The following is a 25246-nucleotide window of genomic DNA, read 5'->3' on the forward strand; positions in this document are numbered from 1 at the left end:
ACAAATCATGTGACAGTGTTCCCCGCCCTTTACTGCAACACTCAGCGCGCGTCAGTGACCTCTCCCCACACATCATTTAGCCTTTTGTGTATGAGACACTTTCAAGAGAACATGTGAATGTATAGCATTCCCCTTAACAAAGAGAGTAGATCAATGTATAGCGTTCCCCTTAACAAAGACATTAGATTAATATATAGCATTACGCTTAACAAAGAGAGTAGATCAATGTATAGCGTTCCCCTTAACAAAGACATTAGATTAATATATAGCATTATGCTTAACAAAGAGAGTAGATCAATGTATAGCGTTCTCCCCTTAACAAAGACATTAGATTAATATATAGCATTACGCTTAACAAAGAGAGTAGATTAATGTATAGCATTCCTCTTAACAAAGACATTAGATTCATATATAGCATTACCCTTAACAAAGAGAGTAGATTAATAATATTAGCATTACTCTTAACAAAGAGATTAGATTAATATATAGCATTCCCCTTAACAAAGAGAGTAGATCAATGTATAGCGTTCTCCCCTTAACAAAGACATTAGATTAATATATAGCATTACCCTTAACAAAGAGAGTAGATCAATGTATAGCATTCCTCTTAACAAAGACATTAGATTCATATATAGCATTACCCTTAACAAAGAGAGTAGATTCATAATATTAGCATTACCCTTAACAAAGAGATTAGATTCATATATAGCATTCCCCTTAACAAAGACATTAGATTAATGTATAGAATTCCCCTTAACAAAGACATTAGATTAATGTATAGAATTCCACTTAACAAAGACATTAGATTCATATATAGCATTACCCTTAACAAAGAGATTAGATTGTAGGACATGGCCCGGAAACTTACACATATCCATTTACTTGAGCTCTATTCTACAAGTGGCTTGAAACTCAGTCAGGGTAATTCTGTCACTCAGCATGCAGCAGATTCTCACAACCTGCATGTCATGATGCCACCGGCTCTCCTCTCACCTTACGTAGTCCTCTGACTGAGAGATTTTCCACGTCATTTGTTTGATATTTAATGGATATTAATTCATTCAGTAACATCGGTGTTTAATGGGTTACATGCATAATAATCATTCCTTGTAAAGGTCAGTATCATCTTTATTTCAATAGACTGCCGCATTAATTCAAATACAGCAATCAGCCGTTTGCGGCACAAGAGAGCTCCTTCTTGTTGATTGGAGTTTGGTTCTTATCTGCAGCAGCCTTGACAACAGAGAAAAGTGTCTGCATTCATTAGATTATTACACCGTAACACAGCCCAAAGCGTGGGTTGTGTTTATGCTTGCATATTTGTGCACTGATCCTGTGTCCATGTGTCTTTGTTTATCTATGCATTTATACATGGAAGGGAAGCCATCTTGAAGACCATACAACTTTCCCCATGGCCTCTATTCATCGTTCATCCTTACCAGCTGTCTGTCAGTGTGTTCACACAGTCCCTTCCCTCTCTCCCCCCCAACCACAGAGCGTAAAAGCTTAGCTCAGCTCAGTGGCCTTGTGGTCTGAGTGTCCGCCCTGAGACTGGGAGGTCGTGAGTTCGATCCCCGGCCGAGTCATACCAAAGACTATAAAAATGGGACCCATTTGCCTCCCTGCTTGGCACTCAGCATCAAAGGGTTGGAATTGGGGGGTTAAATCACCATGTGATTCCCGAGCGCAGCACACGCTGCTGCTCACCGCTCCCCCAGGGGATGGGTCAAATGCGGAGAACAAATTTCACACATTGTGTGACAATCAGTGGGACTTTACCTTTACCTTTACCTAAAAAACCCACTGGGACATGCACACTCCTCACCCACTGCCTTTCAGCACCCCCCTCTTTGACGAGCTTTAGGGGTAATTTTACATCAGTCTATGCACCTTGAGAAGCATGTAAAAGCTCTGTCCCGTACCTGTTTAGCAATGTCCCGTACCTCAGGAACATTGCTAAACTCAGGTCTATTGTATCACATGCAGAGCTGGAAATGTCTGTTCATGCTTTTATATCGTCACGGCTTGACGACTGTAACTCCCTGTTCACCTGCCTTAGCAAAGCGTCAGTGGACCGGTTACAACTGGTCCAAAATGCGGCAGCTAGGTTGCTTAGGTCCAAAAAAATCTTGTCATATCACTCCAATCTTAGCCTCCCTGCACTGGCTTCCTGTCCAGTTCAGGGTCCATTTAGTGTTTACCTACAGAGCTGTCCATGGTCAAGCCCCTGCCTACATTTACAAGACAAAGGGGGCCCGAGCTTTTGAGGCGGTGGCCCCAAGGCTCTGGAATGAGCTCCCCCAGGACTTAAAAGCCTCTGTGGAGATCTTCAAGGGGCAGCTGAAAACCCACCTTTTCAGACAGGCGTTTGGACTTTAATAAATTGAACTGTTGATTTTTGAACTAACATAACTTTTTATTCTGCTTGTTGTGTTTGATTATTATGTCCTATTTTCTGTATTTTATATTTGCTTTTAAACCACTGTGAAGCACTCTGTGCATCCGTGCTGAGAAGGGTGCTATACAAATAAAGTTTTACTTACTTACTTTAGGGATGTAACGATAACCGGTTTTAATGATAAACGTGATAAAATTACTTACGCTAACCGTACCGTTTAAAATTTTCATTGTCATTCAAACTGTGGTACCGTGATGACAGTGCTTTGAAAAACATGGTAAATACTGTCCATCATCAACCAAAGTTGGCAACAGTCTCCCAGATGCAAACGTGCAGCCTTGGAGAAATTATTTCAGTGAGTGTACCAATCCTTTTTGGGTCTGAGCTTTCAATATGAAACGTTGTAAAATTATTTCAGTGAGTCTCTCAGTACTTTTTTGAAAATGTTCCGCAATTTTTTACAAATACCGTGATAATACGATAACTGTGATAATTTTGGTCACAATAATCGTGATGTGAAATTTTCATACTGTAGGGACAAAAAACCAGCACTCAAAATAAATCCTTTTGGGTTATTTTATTACCTTCAAGCAGCAATGACAATGAACGTTTCGGCGTGAGCCTTCCTCAGCATTGTGCTGACAGAAGACGGACATGACGTATAAATAGTGTCAAACCGGAAGTACAATCAATTACATTATCAAGTACTGGAAATATCTCACAACATAAAATAACAACGAATATAATATCAAAAACATCAGAGAATATCAAAAAAGAGATTAAGGTACAATTTTAAACAGTATACTTGTATATAAGTCTGTATATATTACACAGCAGGAATGCAATAATGTTTTGCAAACGAGAAGAATGAGGCTGGATGGCCACACTTGTGTTAAATAAGCACAGATGGAAAGTCAACATATTAGAATAACAAAAATCAGTAAGAAAATATTAAAATAGAATTAGAAAAATACATAGTAAAATGCATATAAGTGAATGCATTGGATAGAGATACTGCAGGTCCACACATGACGCCCCCACACTGCATTACAGTGCAAGAGCATCATGCGTGAACCCACAGCACATCCACCCGATGCACCCCCTAAAGAAAACAACCTAGCAAAAGTTCTTCATTCAAGCCCTTGGGGTGTTCTGTCTGTAAGGTATGTATCCAAAATGCCTCTCTTTGTAACAAGGCCTTGTCTCTGTCACCCCCCCTCTTCAGTGGACTGACCTGTTCTATACCCTGGAACCTGAGGGAACACACGTCGTGACCAACCTCATTAAAATGCCTGGCGACAGAGGATTTTATATCTCTGTTTCTAATGCTACTCTTGTGTTCTGAAATGCGAGTTTTCAACTCTCTGATAGTTTTTCCAATGTATACTAGCCCACATGGACACTTCAATAGATACACAACAAATTTAGTTTTACACGAGATCCTACTCTTAATTGAGTACTTTCTTCCAGAGTGAGGATGGAAGAATGTCTCTCCTCTGATCATAGCATTACATTGAATACAGTTAAAGCAAGGAAAATTACCATTCTGTACATCAGACAAAAAATGGGAGGGGCCAGGGGGGCGTGTGTAGCAGTCAGCTCTAACGATCATATCTCGTACATTTCTAGCCCGTTTTTGAGCAAACAAGGGAGGCTCGCCAAATAAATGGCCCACTTGGGGGTCACTTTGCAAGATGTTCCAGTGACTTAAAACACATTTTTTTATTTCCTGAGAAGCAGGTGAAAAAGTAGCAGCACACACTATTCTAGACCCTCGGGCAGGGGTGGACTTCGGGACCAACCATAGACGGATTATGACTTCACGGGCCCCTGGGCCTGCCCCCCTCACGGGCCCCCCCTCACAGCGCAAAAAAAAAAAAAAAAAAAAAAAAAAAAAAATTTTTTTTTTTTTTGCCCCGATTTTTTTTTATCCAGAATGCAACTCGGGCAAGTTATCAGATATCTGCACTGATTGCAAAGGATGGACACGCTTTTTCATGTGGTGACTTTGTGAAACAGTGTCTGAATGTGGCTGCGGATATATACTGTGTTCACTCCTGAGATTGCATCCCTGCAAATTGTCATGGCAAATTGTTTACAAAAGATGGACAATAAAGCTGCTTTTCAAAGTACCTTGAGGATTTTTCAAGTTGTGAATTAAGTCAAATTTCTCTCTTGATTACAAAGGTGGAAAATACAACTGTTTTTAACTGGGTGTTTACTGATTAAATGTTCAAGCTCCCCACAAATGCAGATGTTTTTTTTTAAATATATATAACCAATTGCAAATTATTACAATTACCAAACAGATAAAAAGTAGATTATTATATTGAAATGTTATTTTAGATTTAGAATGTTAATTTTCTATAAAACACAATACATTTTAATGTAATTCCACAACGTTTATTTTTGGCCCTCGGCCCTCCACCCAGATTGAGTTGGCCCTTCATGGGAAAGAATTTGGGCACCCCTGAGCTAGAGTCTCTTCGCAGGCCGCCTGCGAAGTGAGCTCAGGGGCCCATAAGCTAGAGTCTCAGCTGCGAAGTGAGCTCAGGGGGCCCATAAGCTAGAGTCTCAGCTGCGAAGTGAGCTCAGGGGGCTCATAAGCTAGAGTCTCAGCTGCGAAGTGAGCTCAGGGGCCCCATCAGTTAGAGTCTCTTCGCAGGCCGCCTGTGGTGGCCTGCGAAGAGACTCTAGCTCATGGGCCCCCTGAGCTCTCGGGCCCCTGGGCCTGGGCCCGGTAGGCCCGTTCAGTAATACAGCCCTGGGACCAACAGGTCCTCACGTTTCAACCCCCTAACTCTCTGTAGGCTGTTCTCAAGGATTGTGTTGTTAAAACCTTTTGCCCTAAACCTTGTACATAGTTCAGCAGCCTGCTCTTCAAACATGTGGTCAGAGCTGCAAATCCTCCTAATCCTCAAAAGTTGACTGTATGGCAAACCTCTTTTGAGGCTGGGGGGATGATAGCTAGAGTAGTCCAAGAAACTATTCCTGTCTGTCTGTTTTCTATACACCTTTGTCAGTAGTTGTTCAGATTTGTTTACAGAAACATCAAGGAAGGAGACAGTGTCTTCACTGTATTCTAGTGAGAATTTAATAGATGGTAGTCTGGAATTAATATAAATATTGAACTCCTCTAGTTGAGAGTGTGTCCCAGAAAACAGAAAAAATACATCATCAATATATCTGAACCAACACTTCAAAAAAATGGAGAAGGGGTTGTTATTATATACAAAGTCTTCTTCAAACTTTCCCATAAAGAGGTTTGCATAATTAGGGGAACATGGACTACCCATAGAAACCCCCTGGCATTGAAGATAGTAAGCATTCTCAAACCTGTTGGTCCCGAAGTCCACCCCTGCCCGAGGGTCTAGAATAGTAAGGACCTGTTGGTCCCGAAGTCCACCCCTGCCCGAGGGTCTAGAATAGTGTGTGCTGCTACTTTTTCACCTGCTTCTCAGGAAATAAAAAAATGTGTTTTAAATCACTGGAACATCTTGCAAAGTGACCCCCAAGTGGGCCATTTATTTGGCGAGCCTCCCTTGTTTGCTCAAAAACGGGCTAGAAATGTACGAGATATGATCGTTAGAGCTGACTGCTACACACGCCCCCCTGGCCCCTCCGATTTTTTGTCTGATGTACAGAATGGTAATTTTCCTTGCTTTAACTGTATTCAATGTAATGCTATGATCAGAGGAGAGACATTCTTCCATCCTCACTCTGGAAGAAAGTACTCAATTAAGAGTAGGATCTCGTGTAAAACTAAATTTGTTGTGTATCTATTGAAGTGTCCATGTGGGCTAGTATACATTGGAAAAACTATCAGAGAGTTGAAAACTCGCATTTCAGAACACAAGAGTAGCATTAGAAACAGAGATATAAAATCTTCTGTCGCCAGGCATTTTAATGAGGTTGGTCACGACGTGTGTTCCCTCAGGTTCCAGGGTATAGAACAGGTCAGTCCACTGAAGAGGGGGGGTGACAGAGACAAGGCCTTGTTACAAAGAGAGGCATTTTGGATACATACCTTACAGACAGAACACCCCAAGGGCTTGAATGAAGAACTTTTGCTAGGTTGTTTTCTTTAGGGGGTGCATCGGGTGGATGTGCTGTGGGTTCACGCATGATGCTCTTGCACTGTAATGCAGTGTGGGGGCGTCATGTGTGGACCTGCAGTATCTCTATCCAATGCATTCACTTATATGCATTTTACTATGTATTTTTCTAATTCTATTTTAATATTTTCTTACTGATTTTTGTTATTCTAATATGTTGACTTTCCATCTGTGCTTATTTAACACAAGTGTGGCCATCCAGCCTCATTCTTCTCGTTTGCAAAACATTATTGCATTCCTGCTGTGTAATATATACAGACTTATATACAAGTATACTGTTTAAAATTGTACCTTAATCTCTTTTTTGATATTCTCTGATGTTTTTGATATTATATTCGTTGTTATTTTATGTTGTGAGATATTTCCAGTACTTGATAATGTAATTGATTGTACTTCCGGTTTGACACTATTTATAGTCATGTCCGTCTTCTGTCAGCACAATGCTGAGGAAGGCTCACGCCGAAACGTTCATTGGCTGAGTTTCCCAACAAAGAAGCTTCTTAAGAGTTAAGAAGCTTCTTAAGGAGTTAAGAAGCTTCTTAAGGAGTTAAGAAGGCTCCAAAGAAGTGTTTCCCAAACGCCTTCTTAACAGTCGAGAAAAATAAAAAAAATAGAAGGCTCTTAAGAAGCATCTTAACTGGAGCGGCTCACTTGATGGCACTCTGAGCCCAGCAGTGGGCCACGACTCAGTGGTTGAGAAACACTGTTAACACCTAATCATGGTCATGTTAAACTTTATTAAACATTATTTATTTCAGACATGGACTGCAGTTCAAATTGCTTTATATACACAGCATACAACAAAACAGAGAAACACTACAGAATTTAAGCGACCTTGGGTTCTGTGAAAGGTGCTATATAAATCCACAACATTATAAAAGGAATCCATTCTGATTAGAGAAATATAGCCTACGGTAAAACATTTAAAACACAAGTAACCATACATACAGGGGAGATTTTCAAGTGTTCCCCAATTTTAAACACTAAAGGGTGCATGAAAGAAAGGAAAAAGGGAAAAACACAAGAGGAACAGTGGACACAAGTATCTCCTTTTGCCTGACGCGGCTGGATCTGCCAGTGTTTTGTCATTAAGAAGGTGTTAAGAAGGCTCCAGACCCTTCTTACAAAACCTTCTTAACGAAAGATCATCTTAGCGCTAAGAAGCTTTTGGGAAACGCAGCCTTCTTAACGGAGGATAATTGGAAGATAATTTTAGGCTAAGAAGCAATCGGGAAACGCGTTGGCTTCGTTGGCTTCTTACGGGAGCCTTAAGAAGGGTCAAAGAAGCTTCTTAGCGCTAAGAAGCTTTTGGGAAACGCATGCCTTCGTAAAGAAGCAATTGGGAAACGCGTTTGCTTCTTAAGGAGGCCTTAAGAAGGGTTGAATTAGCTTCTTAGCGCAAAGAAGCTTTTGGGAAACCCAGCCATTGTCATTGCTGCTTGAAGGTAATAAAATAACCCAAAAGGATTTATTTTGAGTGCTGGTTTTTTGTCCCTCTGTTATTTTTTGCGCCGTGCACCGTAACTTTTTGAAACTTTTGAGAGTGCTCACCAGTCGTGACTTTCAGTCACTGACTATTTGGACAAATTTTCATACTGTTACATCTCTAACTTACTTACTTAGTTAGGCTGAGTTTCCCAACAAAGAAGCTTCTTAAGGAGTTAAGAAGCTTCTTAAGGAGTTAAGAAGGCTCCAAAGAAGTGTTTCCCAAACGCCTTCTTAACAGCCTTCTTAACACATCGCTAAAGAAGGCTCTTAAGAAGCATCTTAACTGGAGCTGTCCACCATCTCGATGTGAGAGGTCCTCTGCGGCCCACTAGATGGCACTCTGAGCCCACCAGTGGGCCACGACCCAGTGGTTGAGAAACACTGTTGTAGAATAACCTAATCGTGGTCATGTTAAACAAGAACTTCTTCTATTAAACATTATTTATTTCAGACATGGACTGCAGTTCAAATTGCTTTATATACACAGCATACAACAAAATTGCGAGAAACACTACAGAATTTAAGCGACCTTGGGTTCTGTGAAAGGTGCTATATAAATCCACAACATTCTTATTATAAAAGGAATCCATTCTGATTAGAGGAATATAGCCTACGGTAAAACATTTAAAACACAAGTAACCATACATACAGGGGAGATTTTCAAGTGTTCCCCAATTTTAAACACTAAAGGGTGCATGAAAGAAAGGAAAAAGGGAAGAACACAAGAGGAACAGTGGACACAAGTATCTCCTTTTGCCTGACGCGGCTGAATCTGCCAGTGTTTTGTCATTAAGAAGGTGTTAAGAAGGCTCCAGACCCTTCTTACAAAACCTTCTTAATGAAAGATCATCTTAGTGCTAAGAAGCTTTTGGGAAACGCAGCCTTCTTAACGGACGATCATTTTAGGCTAAGAAGCAATCGGGAAACGCGTTGGCTTCGTTGGCTTCTTACGGGAGCCTTAAGAAGGGTCAAAGAAGCTTCTTAGCGCTAAGAAGCTTTTGGGAAACGCATGCCTTCGTAACGAAAGATCATCTTAGGCTAAGAAGCAATTGGGAAACGCGTTTGCTTCTTAAGGGGGCCTTAAGAAGGGTTAAAGAAGCTTCTTAGCGTTAAGAAGCTTTTGGGAAACCCAGCCTTAGTCTCATGCCTGAGAGGCTACAGTTTTAGCGCTCTCATTAGCATGAGTACGAGCTGACGCAACTATCACTTTTTGAGTCAGTCTGACTATATTTGCCCGTATGCTTTCATAAATGTCTATTTTGCGATGGGTCATCATTTTGCATTGTATCGTGGTTATATTGAATCGTATGGGAAGAAAAGCATATCACCCCAGCATCCATAATGTATGTGTCTGTTCAACCTGTAATTTGCCTGAATTGTGTCCTTCCACTGTGACAGCAAAGTGTTTGTCTAAAGGTGCATCCGCAGTCTTGCTGTAATGTTATTTCTCATTCGTTTTTAATTGTCTTTCTCACAGTCCGTAAATGGCGGCAGCATCTGTCAAGTGAAATAAAATCTCCACACTAACTTAGGTCTCGGTGCGGTTGTTTTGGTCTGCACCCGAGTGCGATTACTGTGTTCACAACTGCCCAAAATGAACCTCACCAAGGAAGAAACCAACTAGAGTGCAATTTAACCGTGACATGTAGGTGTGAAAACACCCTTAAACCCCAACCACAGCCACACTACTCACAGTCATTGCATTTCTTCATCACTTGCTATGAGTGTGTGCTCTTCAGCGAGTGGGAGTAATTAACTATAATTAGTTATGAGGTGTAATGCTGCTGTCAGCTGGCAAAGTGCTGTTTTTGTTGCAGATGAAAAGGTGCCCTGAAGGGTGACAGTGTGACAGACTTGTACGTAGCCGGTGTGATCAGTGGAAAGTGGATGAATAAATCATTGTCGACAGAGAGGGAGTACTGTGCTGTGCAGGCCCAGTCACCTACAAGACTGTGACCTGCCTAGAGAGATATAGAGAGATATAGGTTTGCGCTTGTTCTATAAAATGCAAGAGATATAAAAAGCCAAAAAGTATTATTTTTTTGTCCATCCAACCATTTTTCAGCATTTTTTGGTATCATTGTCTGTGTAATGAAGGTGAAAATCAGCCTCTCTAGACAGACAGTAGCATTAACTTTATTCTGCAGCCAGTGTTGCCCTCTGCCCCAGCCTTAAATCAATACCCTGCCGTGTTGCCCTCTGCCCCAGCCTTAAATCAATACCCTGCATGTATCCCTCTGCCCCAGCCTTAAATCAATACCCTGCCTGTATCCCTCTGCCCCAGCCTTAAACCAATACCCTGCGTGTATCCCTCTGCCCCAGCCTTAAACCAATACCCTGCGTGTATCCCTCTGCCCCAGCCTTAAACCAATACCCTGCGTGTATCCCTCTGCCCCAGCCTTAAATCAATACCCTGCGTGTATCCCTCTGCCCCAGCCTTAAATCAATACCCTGCATGTATCCCTCTGCCCCAGCCTTAAACCAATACCCTGCGTGTATCCCTCTGCCCCAGCCTTAAATCAATACCCTGCATGTATCCCTCTGCCCCAGCCTTAAACCAATACCCTGCATGTATCCCTCTGCCCCAGCCTTAAATCAATACCCTGCCTGTATCCCTCTGCCCCAGCCTTAAATCAATACCCTGCATGTATCCCTCTGCCCCAGCCTTAAATCAATACCCTGCCTGTATCCCTCTGCCCCAGCCTTAAATCAATACCCTGCCTGTATCCCTCTGCCCCAGCCTTAACACGATTTCAGACGGACAAGCCCGTCTTTTATTGTCACACGATCACACATCAACACATGCATGGCCACAAACACACTCATGCTGACAGTGGCCGGTGAAATTTGTCCTCTGCATTTGACCCATCCTGGCTTGTCCTTTCCTCCGGGGGGCAGGCCAGGAGCAGTGGTCGCTTTCTCGTACAGCGCCCGGGGACCAACTTCGGATGATGTCGTCACTGGTCAGATGGCGATGACGATCTGATCTTCTGCATGTTTTTAATGGGGGGGTTATATTCGGAGGAACCCCCTGGGGGAGCACGGGGAGAACATGCAAACTCCACACAGACAGAAAGGCCCTTACGACGAGATACCCCACCTGGGCAGTAGGCACTGAAGATATTAAATCAATACCCTGCATGTATCCCTCTGCCATAGCCTTAAATCAATACCCTGCCTGTCTCCCTCTGCCCCAGCCTTAAATCAATACCCTGCATGTATCCCTCTGCCCCAGCCTTAAATCAATACCCTGCCTGTATCCCTCTGCTCCAGCCTTAAATCAATACCCTGCATGTATCCCTCTGCCCCAGCCTTAAATCAATACCCTGCCTGTATCCCTCTGCCCCAGCCTTAAATCAATACCCTGCATGTATCCCTCTGCTCCAGCCTTAAATCAATACCCTGCATGTATCCCTCTGCCCCAGCCTTAAATCAATACCCTGCCTGTATCCCTCTGCCCCAGCCTTAAATCAATACCCTGCGTGTATCCCTCTGCCCCAGCCTTAAATCAATACCCTGCGTGTATCCCTCTGCCCCAGCCTTAAATCAATACCCTGCCTGTATCCCTCTGCTCCAGCCTTAAATCAATACCCTGCATGTATCCCTCTGCCCCAGCCTTAAATCAATACCCTGCGTGTATCCCTCTGCCCCAGCCTTAAATCAATACCCTGCCTGTATCCCTCTGCCCCAGCCTTAAATCAATACCCTGCCTGTATCCCTCTGCCCCAGCCTTAAACCAATACCCTGCGTGTATCCCTCTGCCCCAGCCTTAAACCAATACCCTGCCTGTATCCCTCTGTTCCCTCTCTATTTTACTCCAAACGGGCGAGTTATATAAAAAATGACCCCCCTGCAGTTGTTATGAAAAGGTGAAATTAGCTATATAGACCAAAATCGTGTTAAGGACCAGGCTGTAAAGAGGCTTAATTACTGTTACAAAGTGGGGCATTCTAACAGGAACGATGGGACTTCTGAGCCCTGCCTCAAGTGGCCATTTGAGGAATTACAATGTTTCCACATTGTATTATAATGTGATAGACAAAGGAATTATGTATTTCAAACCTTTTCAGCCAAGGACCCCTTGGTTGATAAAGAGTCAGGGACCCCCTACGATTTAAAATAAGCTAGAAATTAAGCGCCCTTCCTTTCTAGCATCCCTGGCGCGATCTCGCCCGGAGGTCGGCTGCTCAACTGGCATGCACGTCACGCATGCGCAGTTGAGCAATTTTGCGCTACGGAACCACTGGCCGCCCTGTTGTTAATAGTAGAATACATAAAATGGTGTTGCATTTTAAGCGTGGCCTATAATAACATTTACAATCCAGTGCACACCAGCATATCAGGATAGACACTTCTTTTTATTAATAGATTACATTAAAAAGGCAAGAAGGAGCGAATGATGTATTGCGCATATTGCTTCATCAGATTCGCTTTGTAAATCATTTTTGTCAAAAGTAGCTTTGAATATTTTTTATTTTTTGTCTAAAATAAATTAAATTTTTAAAAGGTTCACAAACTACTTTGACAAAAATCGGCAGACCCCCTGCAGTACCTCTGTGGACTCGCTAGCGGTCACGGACCCATGGTTGAAGACCACTGCATTAGATGCCACTTAACAATGGAACAAATTGTAGAATACTTCACGCTATTGTGACTAATAGCAAAAATGGCCTTGTGACCAAGTACAATATAAGAATAGACTGTTCTCAGACATAAGCACACAGATGGTGAATTGATACAGCTCAACATTAAAGTCAGAAGTAATGGGCAAACATTCAGTACTGCTGTGCATCTGCAATAGACTGTAGCTAAACTAATGGCCTGCTCTACAGTATGTTGTCATGTGGACCAAAATGATTTATGCAAGCACCTTGTGCCTGGTTGTGGATCAGCCTCCCATACTAGAGCAAACTGCCGCTCAAACTGTCTGCATTAACACAATGTGTCTTATGTGCTGAAGCAGTAAGCGAGGAGGCACATCATGTTAATTAGTCCATCTGAAGTGTGGCAGTTGACTGAAGGTTGCCACTTCTTAGAACACTTAAAGAGCCCCAGTTATCGTCACACTTTATTGAAGTGATGATATAACATTCCGCTGATGATATAACATCGCACTGCGCCCTTGAAACTTGCCTTTTACTCCCCCATGCAGCCATGGTGTGGAATCGGATCAAACGCCACTCTGTCATTGGCTCAAATGCTGAACCCATGACTCAAATCCAGAGCTGATTGTATTGGATAGTGAGTATAATAATGGGCTTAGAGTAGGATGGTAGTATTCAAATATCGGCTGAAATCAGCCCCATGTTCTTGGTAGGTCATTAAAAAAGCCAGATTTAAAAAAAAAAATGGGGGGCATTTTGCCTTTATATAGGACAGTAGGCAGACAGGAAAGGTGGGGAGGGAGAGAGAAGGGATGACATGCAGCAAAGGACCGCAGGTCGGATTTGAACCTGGGTCGGCCGCGCGAAAGGCCGAGCCTTCGTGGTATGTGTGCTACCAGGTGAGCCTTCGTGGTATGTGTGCTACCAGGTGAAGCCTTCGTGGTATGTGTACCGTACTACCAGGTGAAGCCTTCATGGTATGTGTACTACCAGGTGAAGCCTTCGTGGTATGTGTACTACCAGGTGAAGCCTTCGTGGTATGTGTGCTACCAGGTGAAGCCTTCGTGGTATGTGTACTACCAGGTGAAGCCTTCATGGTATGTGTGCTACCAGGTGAAGCCTTCGTGGTATGTGTGCTACCAGGTGAAGCCTTCATGGTATGTGTGCTACCAGGTGAAGCCTTCATGGTATGTGTACTACCAGGTGAAGCCTTCATGGTATGTGTGCTACCAGGTGAAGCCTTCATGGTATGTGTGCTACCAGGTGAAGCCTTCGTGGTATGTGTACTACCAGGTGAAGCCTTCGTGGTATGTGTGCTACCAGGTGAAGCCTTCATGGTATGTGTACTACCAGGTGAAGCCTTCGTGGTATGTGTACTACCAGGTGAAGCCTTCATGGTATGTGTACTACCAGGTGAAGCCTTCGTGGTATGTGTACTACCAGGTGAAGCCTTCGTGGTATGTGTACTACCAGGTGAAGCCTTCGTGGTATGTGTACTACCAGGTGAAGCCTTCGTGGTATGTGTGCTACCAGGTGAAGCCTTCATGGTATGTGTACTACCAGGTGAAGCCTTCGTGGTATGTGTGCTACCAGGTGAAGCCTTCATGGTATGTGTACTACCAGGTGAAGCCTTCGTGGTATGTGTGCTACCAGGTGAAGCCTTCATGGTATGTGTGCTACCAGGTGAAGCCTTCATGGTATGTGTACTACCAGGTGAAGCCTTCATGGTATGTGTGCTACCAGGTGAAGCCTTCGTGGTATGTGTACTACCAGGTGAAGCCTTCATGGTATGTGTACTACCAGGTGAAGCCTTCGTGGTATGTGTACTACCAGGTGAAGCCTTCATGGTATGTGTACTACCAGGTGAAGCCTTCATGGTATGTGTACTACCAGGTGAAGCCTTCGTGGTATGTGTACTACCAGGTGAAGCCTTCATGGTATGTGTACTACCAGGTGAAGCCTTCGTGGTATGTGTACTACCAGGTGAAGCCTTCGTGGTATGTGTGCTACCAGGTGAAGCCTTCGTGGTATGTGTACTACCAGGTGAAGCCTTCATGGTATGTGTACTACCAGGTGAGCTACCAGGACGCACAGAAATGCCTGATTCTTGAATGCTAATAATCCATCACTACCTCCAAGGGCAAGATGTGAATCATCTACCTCTGTTCGTTAATAGACGGGCCAATTTAAAGGGCCACTTCACCAAAAAACAATCCTGATTTATTTCCCTTATAGAAAAAACACATGAGGTTCACATGTGTCCACATGAGTTTCACATGTGTCCACATGAGTTTCACATGTGTCCACATGAGTTTCACATGTGTCCACATGAGTTTCACATGTATCCACATGTGGGAAAACATGTGGAACACATGTGAAACATGTGCTTTGCCCATGGGAAGTCTGTGGTTTTGGAACATTTTCACATGTGGAAAAACATGGTATCACATGTTATAACATGCCACATGTAGTATAGCAACATGTTTTCCACATGTGGAGCACATGTGGAAAACAACACCCATGGTCACACTTCCCATGGCCAAAGCACATGTTTCCCGTGTTCCACATGTTTTCACATGTGAAATTTCATATGTGAAAAATCACGTGCAAAAATCACATGTGATCACGTCATTGGAAGGCACTGATCATTGGGTTGTATTATTAATCACAAGTCTTCTGATGACATTCTGGCATCAACTCAAATCAACTCTCAATAACTGTAAAACATGAATGCAAAACTGTTTACAGTTTTAGGATATGTGTGTTCTTTTTTGGGGAAGTGCCCCTTTAAGTTGTCTTTTTAGCCGTGTTTCTAAAGGTTGAGAACTTTAGAAGTGTTTATGAATCTCTTTTTACAGTCTATGTTTACACCCCCATCTTCCTGCTACATGACTAAGCACGATGGACTCTAAATAACCTAATGCATCCGTGAGACAGAGCAGCTAAGAGGCTCTCCTATTCAAACTAAACCATCTCTCTCTCTCTCTCTCTCTCTCTCTCTCTCTCTCTCTCTCTCTCTCTCTCTCCCTCCACCCCTCTTCCTCCCTGGATAGTGGAGGAATGTGCCCGCCTTAGCCCACACTGCCCAAGCGAAGCCCCCACAGTGTGCAGGGAGATGGGCTCAGCGGAGCGGAGCTCAGCCATGTCGCAGAAGATCTCCTCCCCCTCGCGCAGCAACAGCAGCTCCTCATCCAAACACGACGGCCGACAGGTAAACACACGCCAGTCGTACGCGCCGCCCGGAGGCAGTCAACACGCATCGCTGACGAACATCTGCCCACTCAATCACACACTGTTCACTGGTGAAATCACGTTACGTTACACAGGGAAGGGGTTAACTTTGTAGTTTCTCCACATTCTTTCCACTCATGATGTGTGTAGTGCAAATACAGCGTCTACCAGCTCTGTTATGGGAAGAGAAGGACCTGCCATAAAGGGCTCTAAACACAAACAGCCCTCAGTTGTGCACATAAGGCCCTGGTGGAGCCTCTCTTTGCATTCCACCTCTCCAGCTCCCAGAAGTAAACACCGAGTGCCCACCCACATGAGAAAAGCCTGTCTCTGTGGTAGAGAGTTTAAAAAAGAGGCCAGCACACTAAAATGTTGTTTCAAAAATTTAATACGTATCTGTGACAGCAGCTTCTTTCTTGCTGAGTGCCGTGGGCAAGCAGAGGGACAGAGTGAAAGAGAGGGGGAGAGAGAACGAGAGAGGGAAGAGAGAGAGAGAGAGAATTGGAGGATGAACCAGTTCGGATTCAGATACTAACGGAAATTGGTGCTGATGGAACGGTCCATTTGAAACACACCAAAGGGCGGCCGCGCAGTTACGCAGTGAATATCCCCATCATGTCCCAAAGCGTGGCTTACTGTAATTAGTCGTTTCGTTCATATAGGCTATAACATACACATTTAAAAATATTTTTTTCTTTAACAGGGTAGGGATGGGTGAGATTTTCTAGCCTATTTCAATAGCCTATATCAGAATTGTTTTTCAGTTTCAGTTTATTTATTTAACAGGAAAGAAAGCATACAAACACCATAAAAAGAAATTACATTAAAATACTTTTTAACATGCTGGTTTTCAGAGGGTTCCTGCCCTGCATCAAGAGAACAAAGAAGAGACCGTTAAAGTGATAGATCTGTAGAAGAAGAACATGGGAAAGTTTGGAGAGAAGAGATAAATAAGAGGATTTAGGATTGTCTGGCCTATAGGCCATGAGGCAGCTGCAAGTGTTGCCTCATCACCCAGGTCAGTGACCGCAGACCTTCTCCCCAAGTAGGAGATTCTTATACAATCGTTTCAAACCAGTAAAAGATGAACTATTACATCAATTTAGCAGGATTTCATTCCAGGTTACTGTACCATTGTAAAAGAAAGATCACTGTCCATAATTATTTTTATACATAGGAAGAGGGTTTTCTGAATTTGTGAGGGCACGCGTGGTTCGTGTTTGTCTTGTGGCTGAGAACCTGGGAAGAAGAGAGCATATGAGGGGATGGCGTAAGATTATGTTGAATCTGATAATAGAGTTTCATTGATGTTCATTTGAGGTAGTTGTCAAAATGTAATGCATTCGCTTTTTCGAGTGCAATACAGTGGTGTGAGCGATATTGTAAGTTTACACAGATTTTATATGCACGGTTGTATAAACGCTCAATAGGTTTTGGGGTGTCTTTTGCTGTCAGACACCAAATTGGTAGACAATAGGAGATGTTTGACAGTAGGACAGCATTCACATACATATAGGCTAAAGTCTGAGAGAGATATGGGCGAATCTTTTGGAAGACAAATCATCTTTGTTTAATTTGTTTTACTACCTTGTCTATGTGTAATTTATATGTAAGATTTGTGTCTAGTAAGATTCCTAGGTATTTGTATTTCAATATGTCCACTCGGGTTAAGCTATTGACTGCGGTCACGCCATCCGTGCTGTGGAGAAGCTGGTCTTGCATGTGTGTAATTGCAGGGAAAGAGGTTGCTATACTGGCACAACTTTCTCAAAAGTAATTTATAGCCTACACCTAACACCACAGACCTGTATGGTCGGGAATTATGTAGCCTAATAAAACCATGACAAACGAATTCTCATTTTCAAATCAAGGTGTGTGTTTTTTCTGCAATGTACAGTAGGCTATAGTTGAAAATAAATGTGGCATTCTGAAGAGGCGGGGGAGTGTGTGCGTGCGAGAGGTTTTGGAGAAAGAGGGACCATGCCACGCGTAATGTATCCAAGCGAGGATTTCCTGCACTGTGCGGAGAATACTGTGCGCTCAAGCTTAGTGGGGTTTTTAGCGCTAAGACCTGCTATTAGGTGGTGTTAAAATTGAGAGCACCCAACGACATTTTTTCTAACACATTGCCCTGGAACGCCTATTTTGGCACGGGCAACACCCAAACCTGTGTTTATGCTCAGAACATGGCGATGGTATCTTCACCAGAGCGCAAAATGACACTTGCTGGAGGCAGCTGATAGGCTAAGAGGCACGCAAAGGCCAGTGGACACGCCTGGGCCACGCCTACACCTGTGTCTGCTCTTAGATTCCAGCGCAAAACTGGATGGTGGAGGCAGACGATAGCTTAAGACGCAGGGAAGATAGCATAAGAGCAAACGGCTGCGCAAGCGATAGCGCCGTACAACAATAGGGCCCATACAGTTAAAACAAGTACAATAAAGAATAAAAAACAAAAAAACAAGACACAGAGATACACAAGAGGCTAAACAAAGGCCAGACTGTACACAGATCAGTCTTTAGCTGCTTTTTGAAGATGTCGACAGAGGCAGCAGATCATAAGGCCAGTGGAAGGGCATTCCACAGAGTGGGGGCAACATTATTGAAAAGATCTTTCACCTTTAGTTTTAAGCCTAGAGCGAGAAACGGCTAGTAGGCCCTGGTCCGAAGACCTCAGTGACCTGCTGGTGGTCTAAGGATGAATTAGACTGCTGATATAGGCAGGAGCCTGACCATGCAGGGCGATATGTAAGAACAAGAACTTTAAATTGGATCCTAAATTTAATGGGAAGCCAATGTAGGTGTGCTAATATGGGAGTGATGTGGCATCTCTTACTGGACTTAGTCAGCAGCCTCGCAGCAGCATTCTGGATCACTTGTAGACAGTCCAGAGATGACTTGCTAAGGCAAGTGAAAAGAGAGTTACAATAATCTAGGCGAGATGAAACAAAGGCGTGAACAGTCATTTCCAGCTCGGGTAGAGAGGCAACGGATCTGAGTTTGGAGATATTTCTGAGATGGAAAAAGGAAGTATACGGGCCAGAGACTTAATATGATGATCAAAGCTCATAGCTTAATGAAAAATCACACAGAGATTCCTCAGGTTAGACCGCACAGTAGAGGAGAGAGACCCCATCCATACATTGTGCAACCTGAGGAGCAATACCATCCGGGGCGGGGCAATAATAAGGACCTCAGTCTTGTCTGCGTTGAGCTGGAGAAAGTTATTGCTCATCCAGTCCTTAATAGCCGACATACAGTTGTGCAAAACAGAAATATTGTCAATTTGATCTGGCTTAAAAGAGATGTACAGCTAAACATCATCAGCATAACAATGATAAGAGACACCTTCCAATTGGCGAATAATCAGCCCAAGGGGAAGCATATAGAGACCAAATAAAAAAAGGCCTGAAAGCGATCCTGGGGCACCCTGCAGAACAAGGCAGCAGTACTAGACGTACATGGACCAACAGACACAGAAAAAACCCTGTCACATGCACACACAAACACACACACAAGAGACAGACACAGTCAAAAATGCTTCAATATCACACTGTGCACCAAGAACATAATAAAAAATATAACAAGAAATAGACCCGTCTACAGTAAGTGTCAGCTGAGGATATAAGTCTAATAACATAGTAAGTAAGTAAGTGAAGTTGGCCAACCTGACCTGCAGCTGGTTCAGCAATTAGAAGAGTAGACCTCGGCCTTTTTGTTCCCCCTGCAACGGGCAGGACCACAATTATATACATTATGAGATATAGGAAGAAAATGTACATATAGAAAATTAGAAAAATATAAATAGTTTTAAAATATCTAGAGGAAACAATCTAATAATAACTCCTCATTGAGGCCTTTGGGATGTTCTGTATGCAGGGTCTGTATCCAGAAGGCTTCTCTTTGCAACAGGGCCCTGTCCCTGTCCCTGTCCCTGTCCCCCCCCCCCCCCCCTCTTTTCAAAGGTCCAAAGGTACTCTGGGAGAGAGTACCTGTCACAGTCTGAGTCTCACACCACCCCATTTTCTCCCAAGCACTCGACAGTTACCGTACAAGCAGAATACTCTGAGTTACTCTCAAAGTGCAACAACAATTCCCACAAGCGTAATATAGACACAAGCGTAATATAGACACAAGCGTAATATAGACACATCAGTGAAAGTAGTGAGACACCAGAAACGACAGTACTGTACCTCTGTTTTTGTATCCATCTTGACGTGAGCGCTTATCTGTCTGCGGCAGACTCATTCATGTTTTATTATCCCCGTTTTATTATAACGGTAGATGGTATAACCATCTCTGTTTGGAAATGAATGAGTTTAATTCCGGTTTTGCTGACAGCACACACTTTAGGACCACAACAAATACAGACACTGGGGGAAAAAATTGTTTTCATTAGGAAATAACCTCTGAGCAAACAAACAAAACAATTTTGTTAGAATGGTGTTTAAAAACTCATAAGATCCAAAGATGCTTGGACCTTGGTTTCACAGCAAGAGCTAATGTCTGGGTGATTAGCTCTGGTGATATCTTTGTATTAAACACTGAACCACACAGTACATTTCAGATGTGTGGGTGTGGGTTGGAGTAAGGCCAGGCGTCTGTCAGGTGGACACACTGACCTGAGAGGACAGCAGAGGCTATCATTTCATTGTTTCAATGGCTAGTGCCACGTTTGTCAGAGCATTAATAATTCACGTATTGTTTTGAAATTATTAATATAGCATGTGGGCTCTTGTTGTGGTTTCATCGGGAAGACAGCACTAATACTCGACATACTTTTATTCCCTCACACCAAGTTTCAACATGTGCTCATGATGTTGAACACATGCTTGCCTTACATTTTTCCTCCCCGTAACTGTCGACTTGTCAGTTACTGCCGTCTCAGCTCTCTGGAAGTGTCTTTTGTCCTTGTAGAAAAGAGCAGTTTGTGGTGGTGATGAGTCAGTGTGTGACTGGGTCATGTGACTAGCAGCCTGCACACACATCCACCTCAGGCCTCCCTCTGGATAGCTGCAATGTGAACATCATTTCTTGGATATTATTGTAGGGGACTAAACTCAAATCTCCAATTACCACTACTGAACCATTAGAGCTAATGGATTGAAGCAAGCTAACTGGATGCAATATCCTCTATGTCCACCAAGATATTACAACGTCCTCCGTTTATTCTGTAGAGCCTGTCATGGGCCCTTCCTGGAAATCTCATTGCTGAGGAGGTGCATGACACAGTAATCTGGATTAGGCTATTATGAAATCTCATCTTAATCTGTTCATCTGTAGGCTACATGTGGGGGTGGGGGGGTGGGGGGGGGGGGGGGGGTTGAATTTGCGCTTTAAGGTCAGTCAGGACACGATTATTATGAAGAGTAAAGATTAGAGTGACAGGTAAGCTAATTGTGTAAATGGGACCATGTGGTAAAAGCAGTGTTTAAGCTCCACCACTGCACTTCTCCTCTGCAAAGACAGCCTGGCCTGCTCTCTCTCATCCAAGCCTCATTTACTCAATAAGGATACTCCCCAGAAAGCTTGACTGTGTGTGGAGAAGAGGCTGGAAGTCTAGAAGCCATCAGCAGCCACTCATTACATTAGGAATGACAATATGCCTTGACTCTGACCTTGACTCTGTGATGGAGGATCCCTTCAAATGATGATATCAAACCTACTGGGAATGCCTGCAACTTTGACCTCTGTGTGTGTGTGTGTGTGTGTATGTGTGTGTGTGTGTGTGTGTGTGTGTGTGTGCGTGTGTGCGTGTGTGCGTGCGCGCACGTGTGCGTGCGCGTGTGTGTGTGTGTGTGTGTGTGTGTGTGTGCGTGCGCGTGTGTGTGTGCGAGCGTGTGTGTGTGTGTGTGTGTTTGTGTGTGTGCGAGCGTGTGTGTGTGTGTGTGTGTGTGTGTGTGTGTGTACTGTGTACATGCCACTAATCATCTCAGAGTTCAAATGTTTGCCTCCACAGGACAACTGGGAAATAGTGGAGGGTCTGCGTGGAGGCTTCAGCGATGTCCAGCAGCCCCAGAAGCAGGAGGGCTACTTGCTGAAGAGGAGGAAGTGGCCCATGAAAGGCTGGCATAAGGTGCTGTTTAAATCTGTCAAAACTACAGTATGAAGCTACACAATTGGATTATTTTTTTTGTGACCAAAAAAGTGTTCAAGCTATCTCATATTTTAGATGATTTCAAGTGCTGTAGCCGCCCTTGCTGGAGAGGCAACGGCTTTGTAAAGGAATTCATACACAGGCATCAACTTCACTATTTATATGTGTCATTGAAGCATTTAAGCATACGCCATTAGATCAAAATGGCTATATGATCATGAAAAACATTCAATAAGGTGTGTCCAAACCTTTGACTGCTCGTGTACTTTGAAGTCATTGCAGTATTTGACAGACGACTTCCCTCGACACTGTGGCCTCATAAAGACCCGGGTCGCTTCCTTGCGACAGCCTCTCGCTCTCTTTCTAAAAGCTTTTCCTCTCAGTGTGATGATGACATTGAGACACGACTAGATACTTCACTGGCTCTCCCAGATGCATTAGCTGATGGCCTGCTGCTTAACAGAGCTGTAGTATATGTTTAGTATTGATGTTTGTACAGTCAGAGCTACTCGCTTCTCTCTGCTTTCAATGGTCTGACTCTGGTGATGGAACAACTCTGGCACCAGGCATGTTCTTTACAAAGAGGGCCGAAGGGAACGTGCTTGAGAAGGAGCATGAGAGGAGAGTGATAAAGACAGAGATAGAGGCAGGACAAGGACCTGGGATGAGAAATATATCACTGTAGGGATATTAACAACTCCTAAGCACAGGAGGCTAAATCTATCATGGCTCTGTCTCCATCACACTGACTCCAAACTCGCTGTCACTAAATTTACATCCTACCTTTGTCCCATTCTCTTGTAGAGATGAAACCATATGAAAATTTCATATCACGATTTTAGTGTTCAAAATTATCACAGTTATGAATATTATCACAGTGTTGTTAAAATGTGCTGAAAATGTTCAAAAAGTACTAATACACCCACAGAAATCATTTCACCAAGTTTTATATTGAAAGCTCAGACCCTAAAATGATTGATACACTCACTGAAATCATTTCTCCAAGGCTGCGTGTTTGCATCTGGGAGACGGTTGCCGACTTTGGTTGATGATGGACAGCCTTTACCATGTTTTTCAAAGCGTACGGTTATCGTAAGGAATTTTATCACGGTTATCATTAAAAGCGGTTATCGTTTCATCCCTATATTCGCTTGCTGTCTGTCTTTCTCCCCACAGAGATTCTTCTTCCTGGACAAGGGCATCCTGAAGTATGGGAAGTGCAGTTCTGATGTGAGTACAGAGTCCTGCTGCTGGCTGCTGTGTGGGCTTGTCACTTTGGTTACAGAAGATGACAAAGGACATGTTGTGCTGCTGGCTGCCTCTCCCAGAATATCTAGAGGACATTTCAGTCTTTGCCTGTAAATACAAAAGGCCCCTAATTCCCCTTTAATCTCTTGGTCACAGATAGGAATGACATGGTGCATTTGACCTGTCAAACCCACATCATTATATATCAGCGATGCAGAGACGCTTGTCTAAGGCCATAGGCCAGGGGTTCCCAACCTTTTTTAGCTTGTGACCCTATTTTGACGTCGCAAAAATCTAGGGACCCCGCGACATTCAAATTCCGGTACACCATCGATAATGTCATCAGTGACATCGTCAGTGATGTCACATAGTATGCTTCTTTTTCTCTTTTCTGACTTTAATCTGAGAATTCTGACTTTAATCTCAAAACTCTGACTTTATTCTCAGAATCCTGATTTAAAGTTATAATTTCAAAGATTTTCATTTTTTTTTTAAAGAGTCACTCACAATGTTGATTGAGGCTATGGTCTAGAGGTCGACCGATATTGCTTTTTCAATGGCCGATGCCGATGCCGATCTTTAGAGAGCAGGGCGGCCGATGGCCGATATATAATGCCGATTATTATTATTTTTTTCATTCGATAAAATACGATTAAAATAAACTCAAAAAAAGTTTGGAAACGTTATTTTGCTCGATTATTTCTCCCCTTTAATAATACCAATTGGTATTGTATTTTATATAGTTGGAAAGCCTGATTAGTCACCTTTACAACGGGGTACAACTTGTAAGGATTGTGCATTCGTGGAATGAGAAACACACAGCTAAACGTGTGGGTAGCGCCCCCAAAAAATGTGCAATATTCTTCTGTTGGTATTTTTTTTTAAAGAAATCTAGTAGCCTAGATTTCCATTATCCATTCATGCACATTGAAAATCGAATATAACATTATACTGTAGGCCTACATCTAATATAAGATGTTATCTTAGCCAGTACAGTAACATGTTTTTGATTATTCTTTTTATTAAATAGAAAAATACATTGGGTTATGCGGTATAGATTTCAGTAGTGACTGGTAGGCTATAGCGAGAGAGCAGTATGTCAGAGAACTCATTCATGCACTGTTCTATACATTAACAATAATAATAATAATAATAATAATAATAATGTAACTGTTTAGATTTGCTGTCATTTGATGGGAGAAGTGTGTTTGCAGAAGATGGTGGTGACTGAGGAAACGTAACGTTACAGTAGGCTCATGGGTGCATGAGAAGACTCACATTCAGTGGCGGACTGCATAATCGGGCACGTCGGGCAAATGCCCGGTGGCCTGGCCTGGCCTGGCCTGCCAAAAAAAAAAAAAAAAATGTTTTTTTTTTTTTGTTTTTTTTTGCAGGCTGATGCCGATTAATTAAAAATGCCAATAATCGGCCCCAATTAATCGGCCGGCCGATTAATCGGTCGACCTCTACTATGGTCCATTGATGGAAGCCTTTGCAGTATATAGTGACACTGTTTGGATGTCACCTGCAATTACCACTCATCGCCATAGGTGTCACCCAATAGAACAAAGCTGAAATCTTAGAGATTATCACTTTGAACTCAGAACTAAAAAATAAATTGGGAAAAAATCGCAAGTTTTCCCAATCATCTTCGGTAGTATTAAGTTGGGTCTGGTGTAAAAGAAAAAGAAAACAACAATTCAGGCGACCCTATTTGAATTCCAGTGGGGTCGCGACTCGCGACCCTAAGGTTGGGAACCACTGCAGGCAAAGCCAAGGAGGTTTCATTATTGCTACTTTGGTAGATACATTAAGACAATAGTAAGTTTGTGGCTTGTCAGACTCTAAAATAGAGCATTTTGAAACTGAACAGCCCCCTCCAGTGCTGTGTGCTGCATTCATATTTGGTCCAGTAGAGCCTATGCATAACACTGTGTTGACTTTTCCTTGACTGGTAGATTGATAAGGGGAAGCTGCATGGCTGCATTGACGTGGGTCTCTCCGTCATGGCCATTAAGAAGAAAGCCAAGTGCATCGATCTGGATGCAGAGGAGAACATCTATCA

General features: G+C 43.1%; 1 protein-coding gene across 1 annotated transcript in view; it reads left to right on the plus strand.

The window, feature by feature from the left end:
• osbpl3b (oxysterol binding protein-like 3b) overlaps positions 1-25246 on the plus strand; it is a 71964-nt gene that overhangs the window by 20807 nt on the left and 25911 nt on the right. The window contains exons 2-5 of the mRNA XM_083637487.1: positions 15659-15816; positions 21796-21912; positions 23110-23163; positions 25140-25246. The exon at positions 25140-25246 is cut by the window's right edge and continues 7 nt beyond it. Of these exons, the coding sequence (XP_083493613.1) occupies positions 15721-15816; positions 21796-21912; positions 23110-23163; positions 25140-25246 (374 nt within the window). The 5' untranslated portion in view covers positions 15659-15720. The remainder of the gene's footprint in view (positions 1-15658; positions 15817-21795; positions 21913-23109; positions 23164-25139) is intronic.

Source organism: Poromitra crassiceps, assembly GCF_964638095.1.
Source record: "Poromitra crassiceps genome assembly, chromosome: 1".
Taxonomy (NCBI): Eukaryota; Metazoa; Chordata; class Actinopteri; order Beryciformes; family Melamphaidae; genus Poromitra; species Poromitra crassiceps.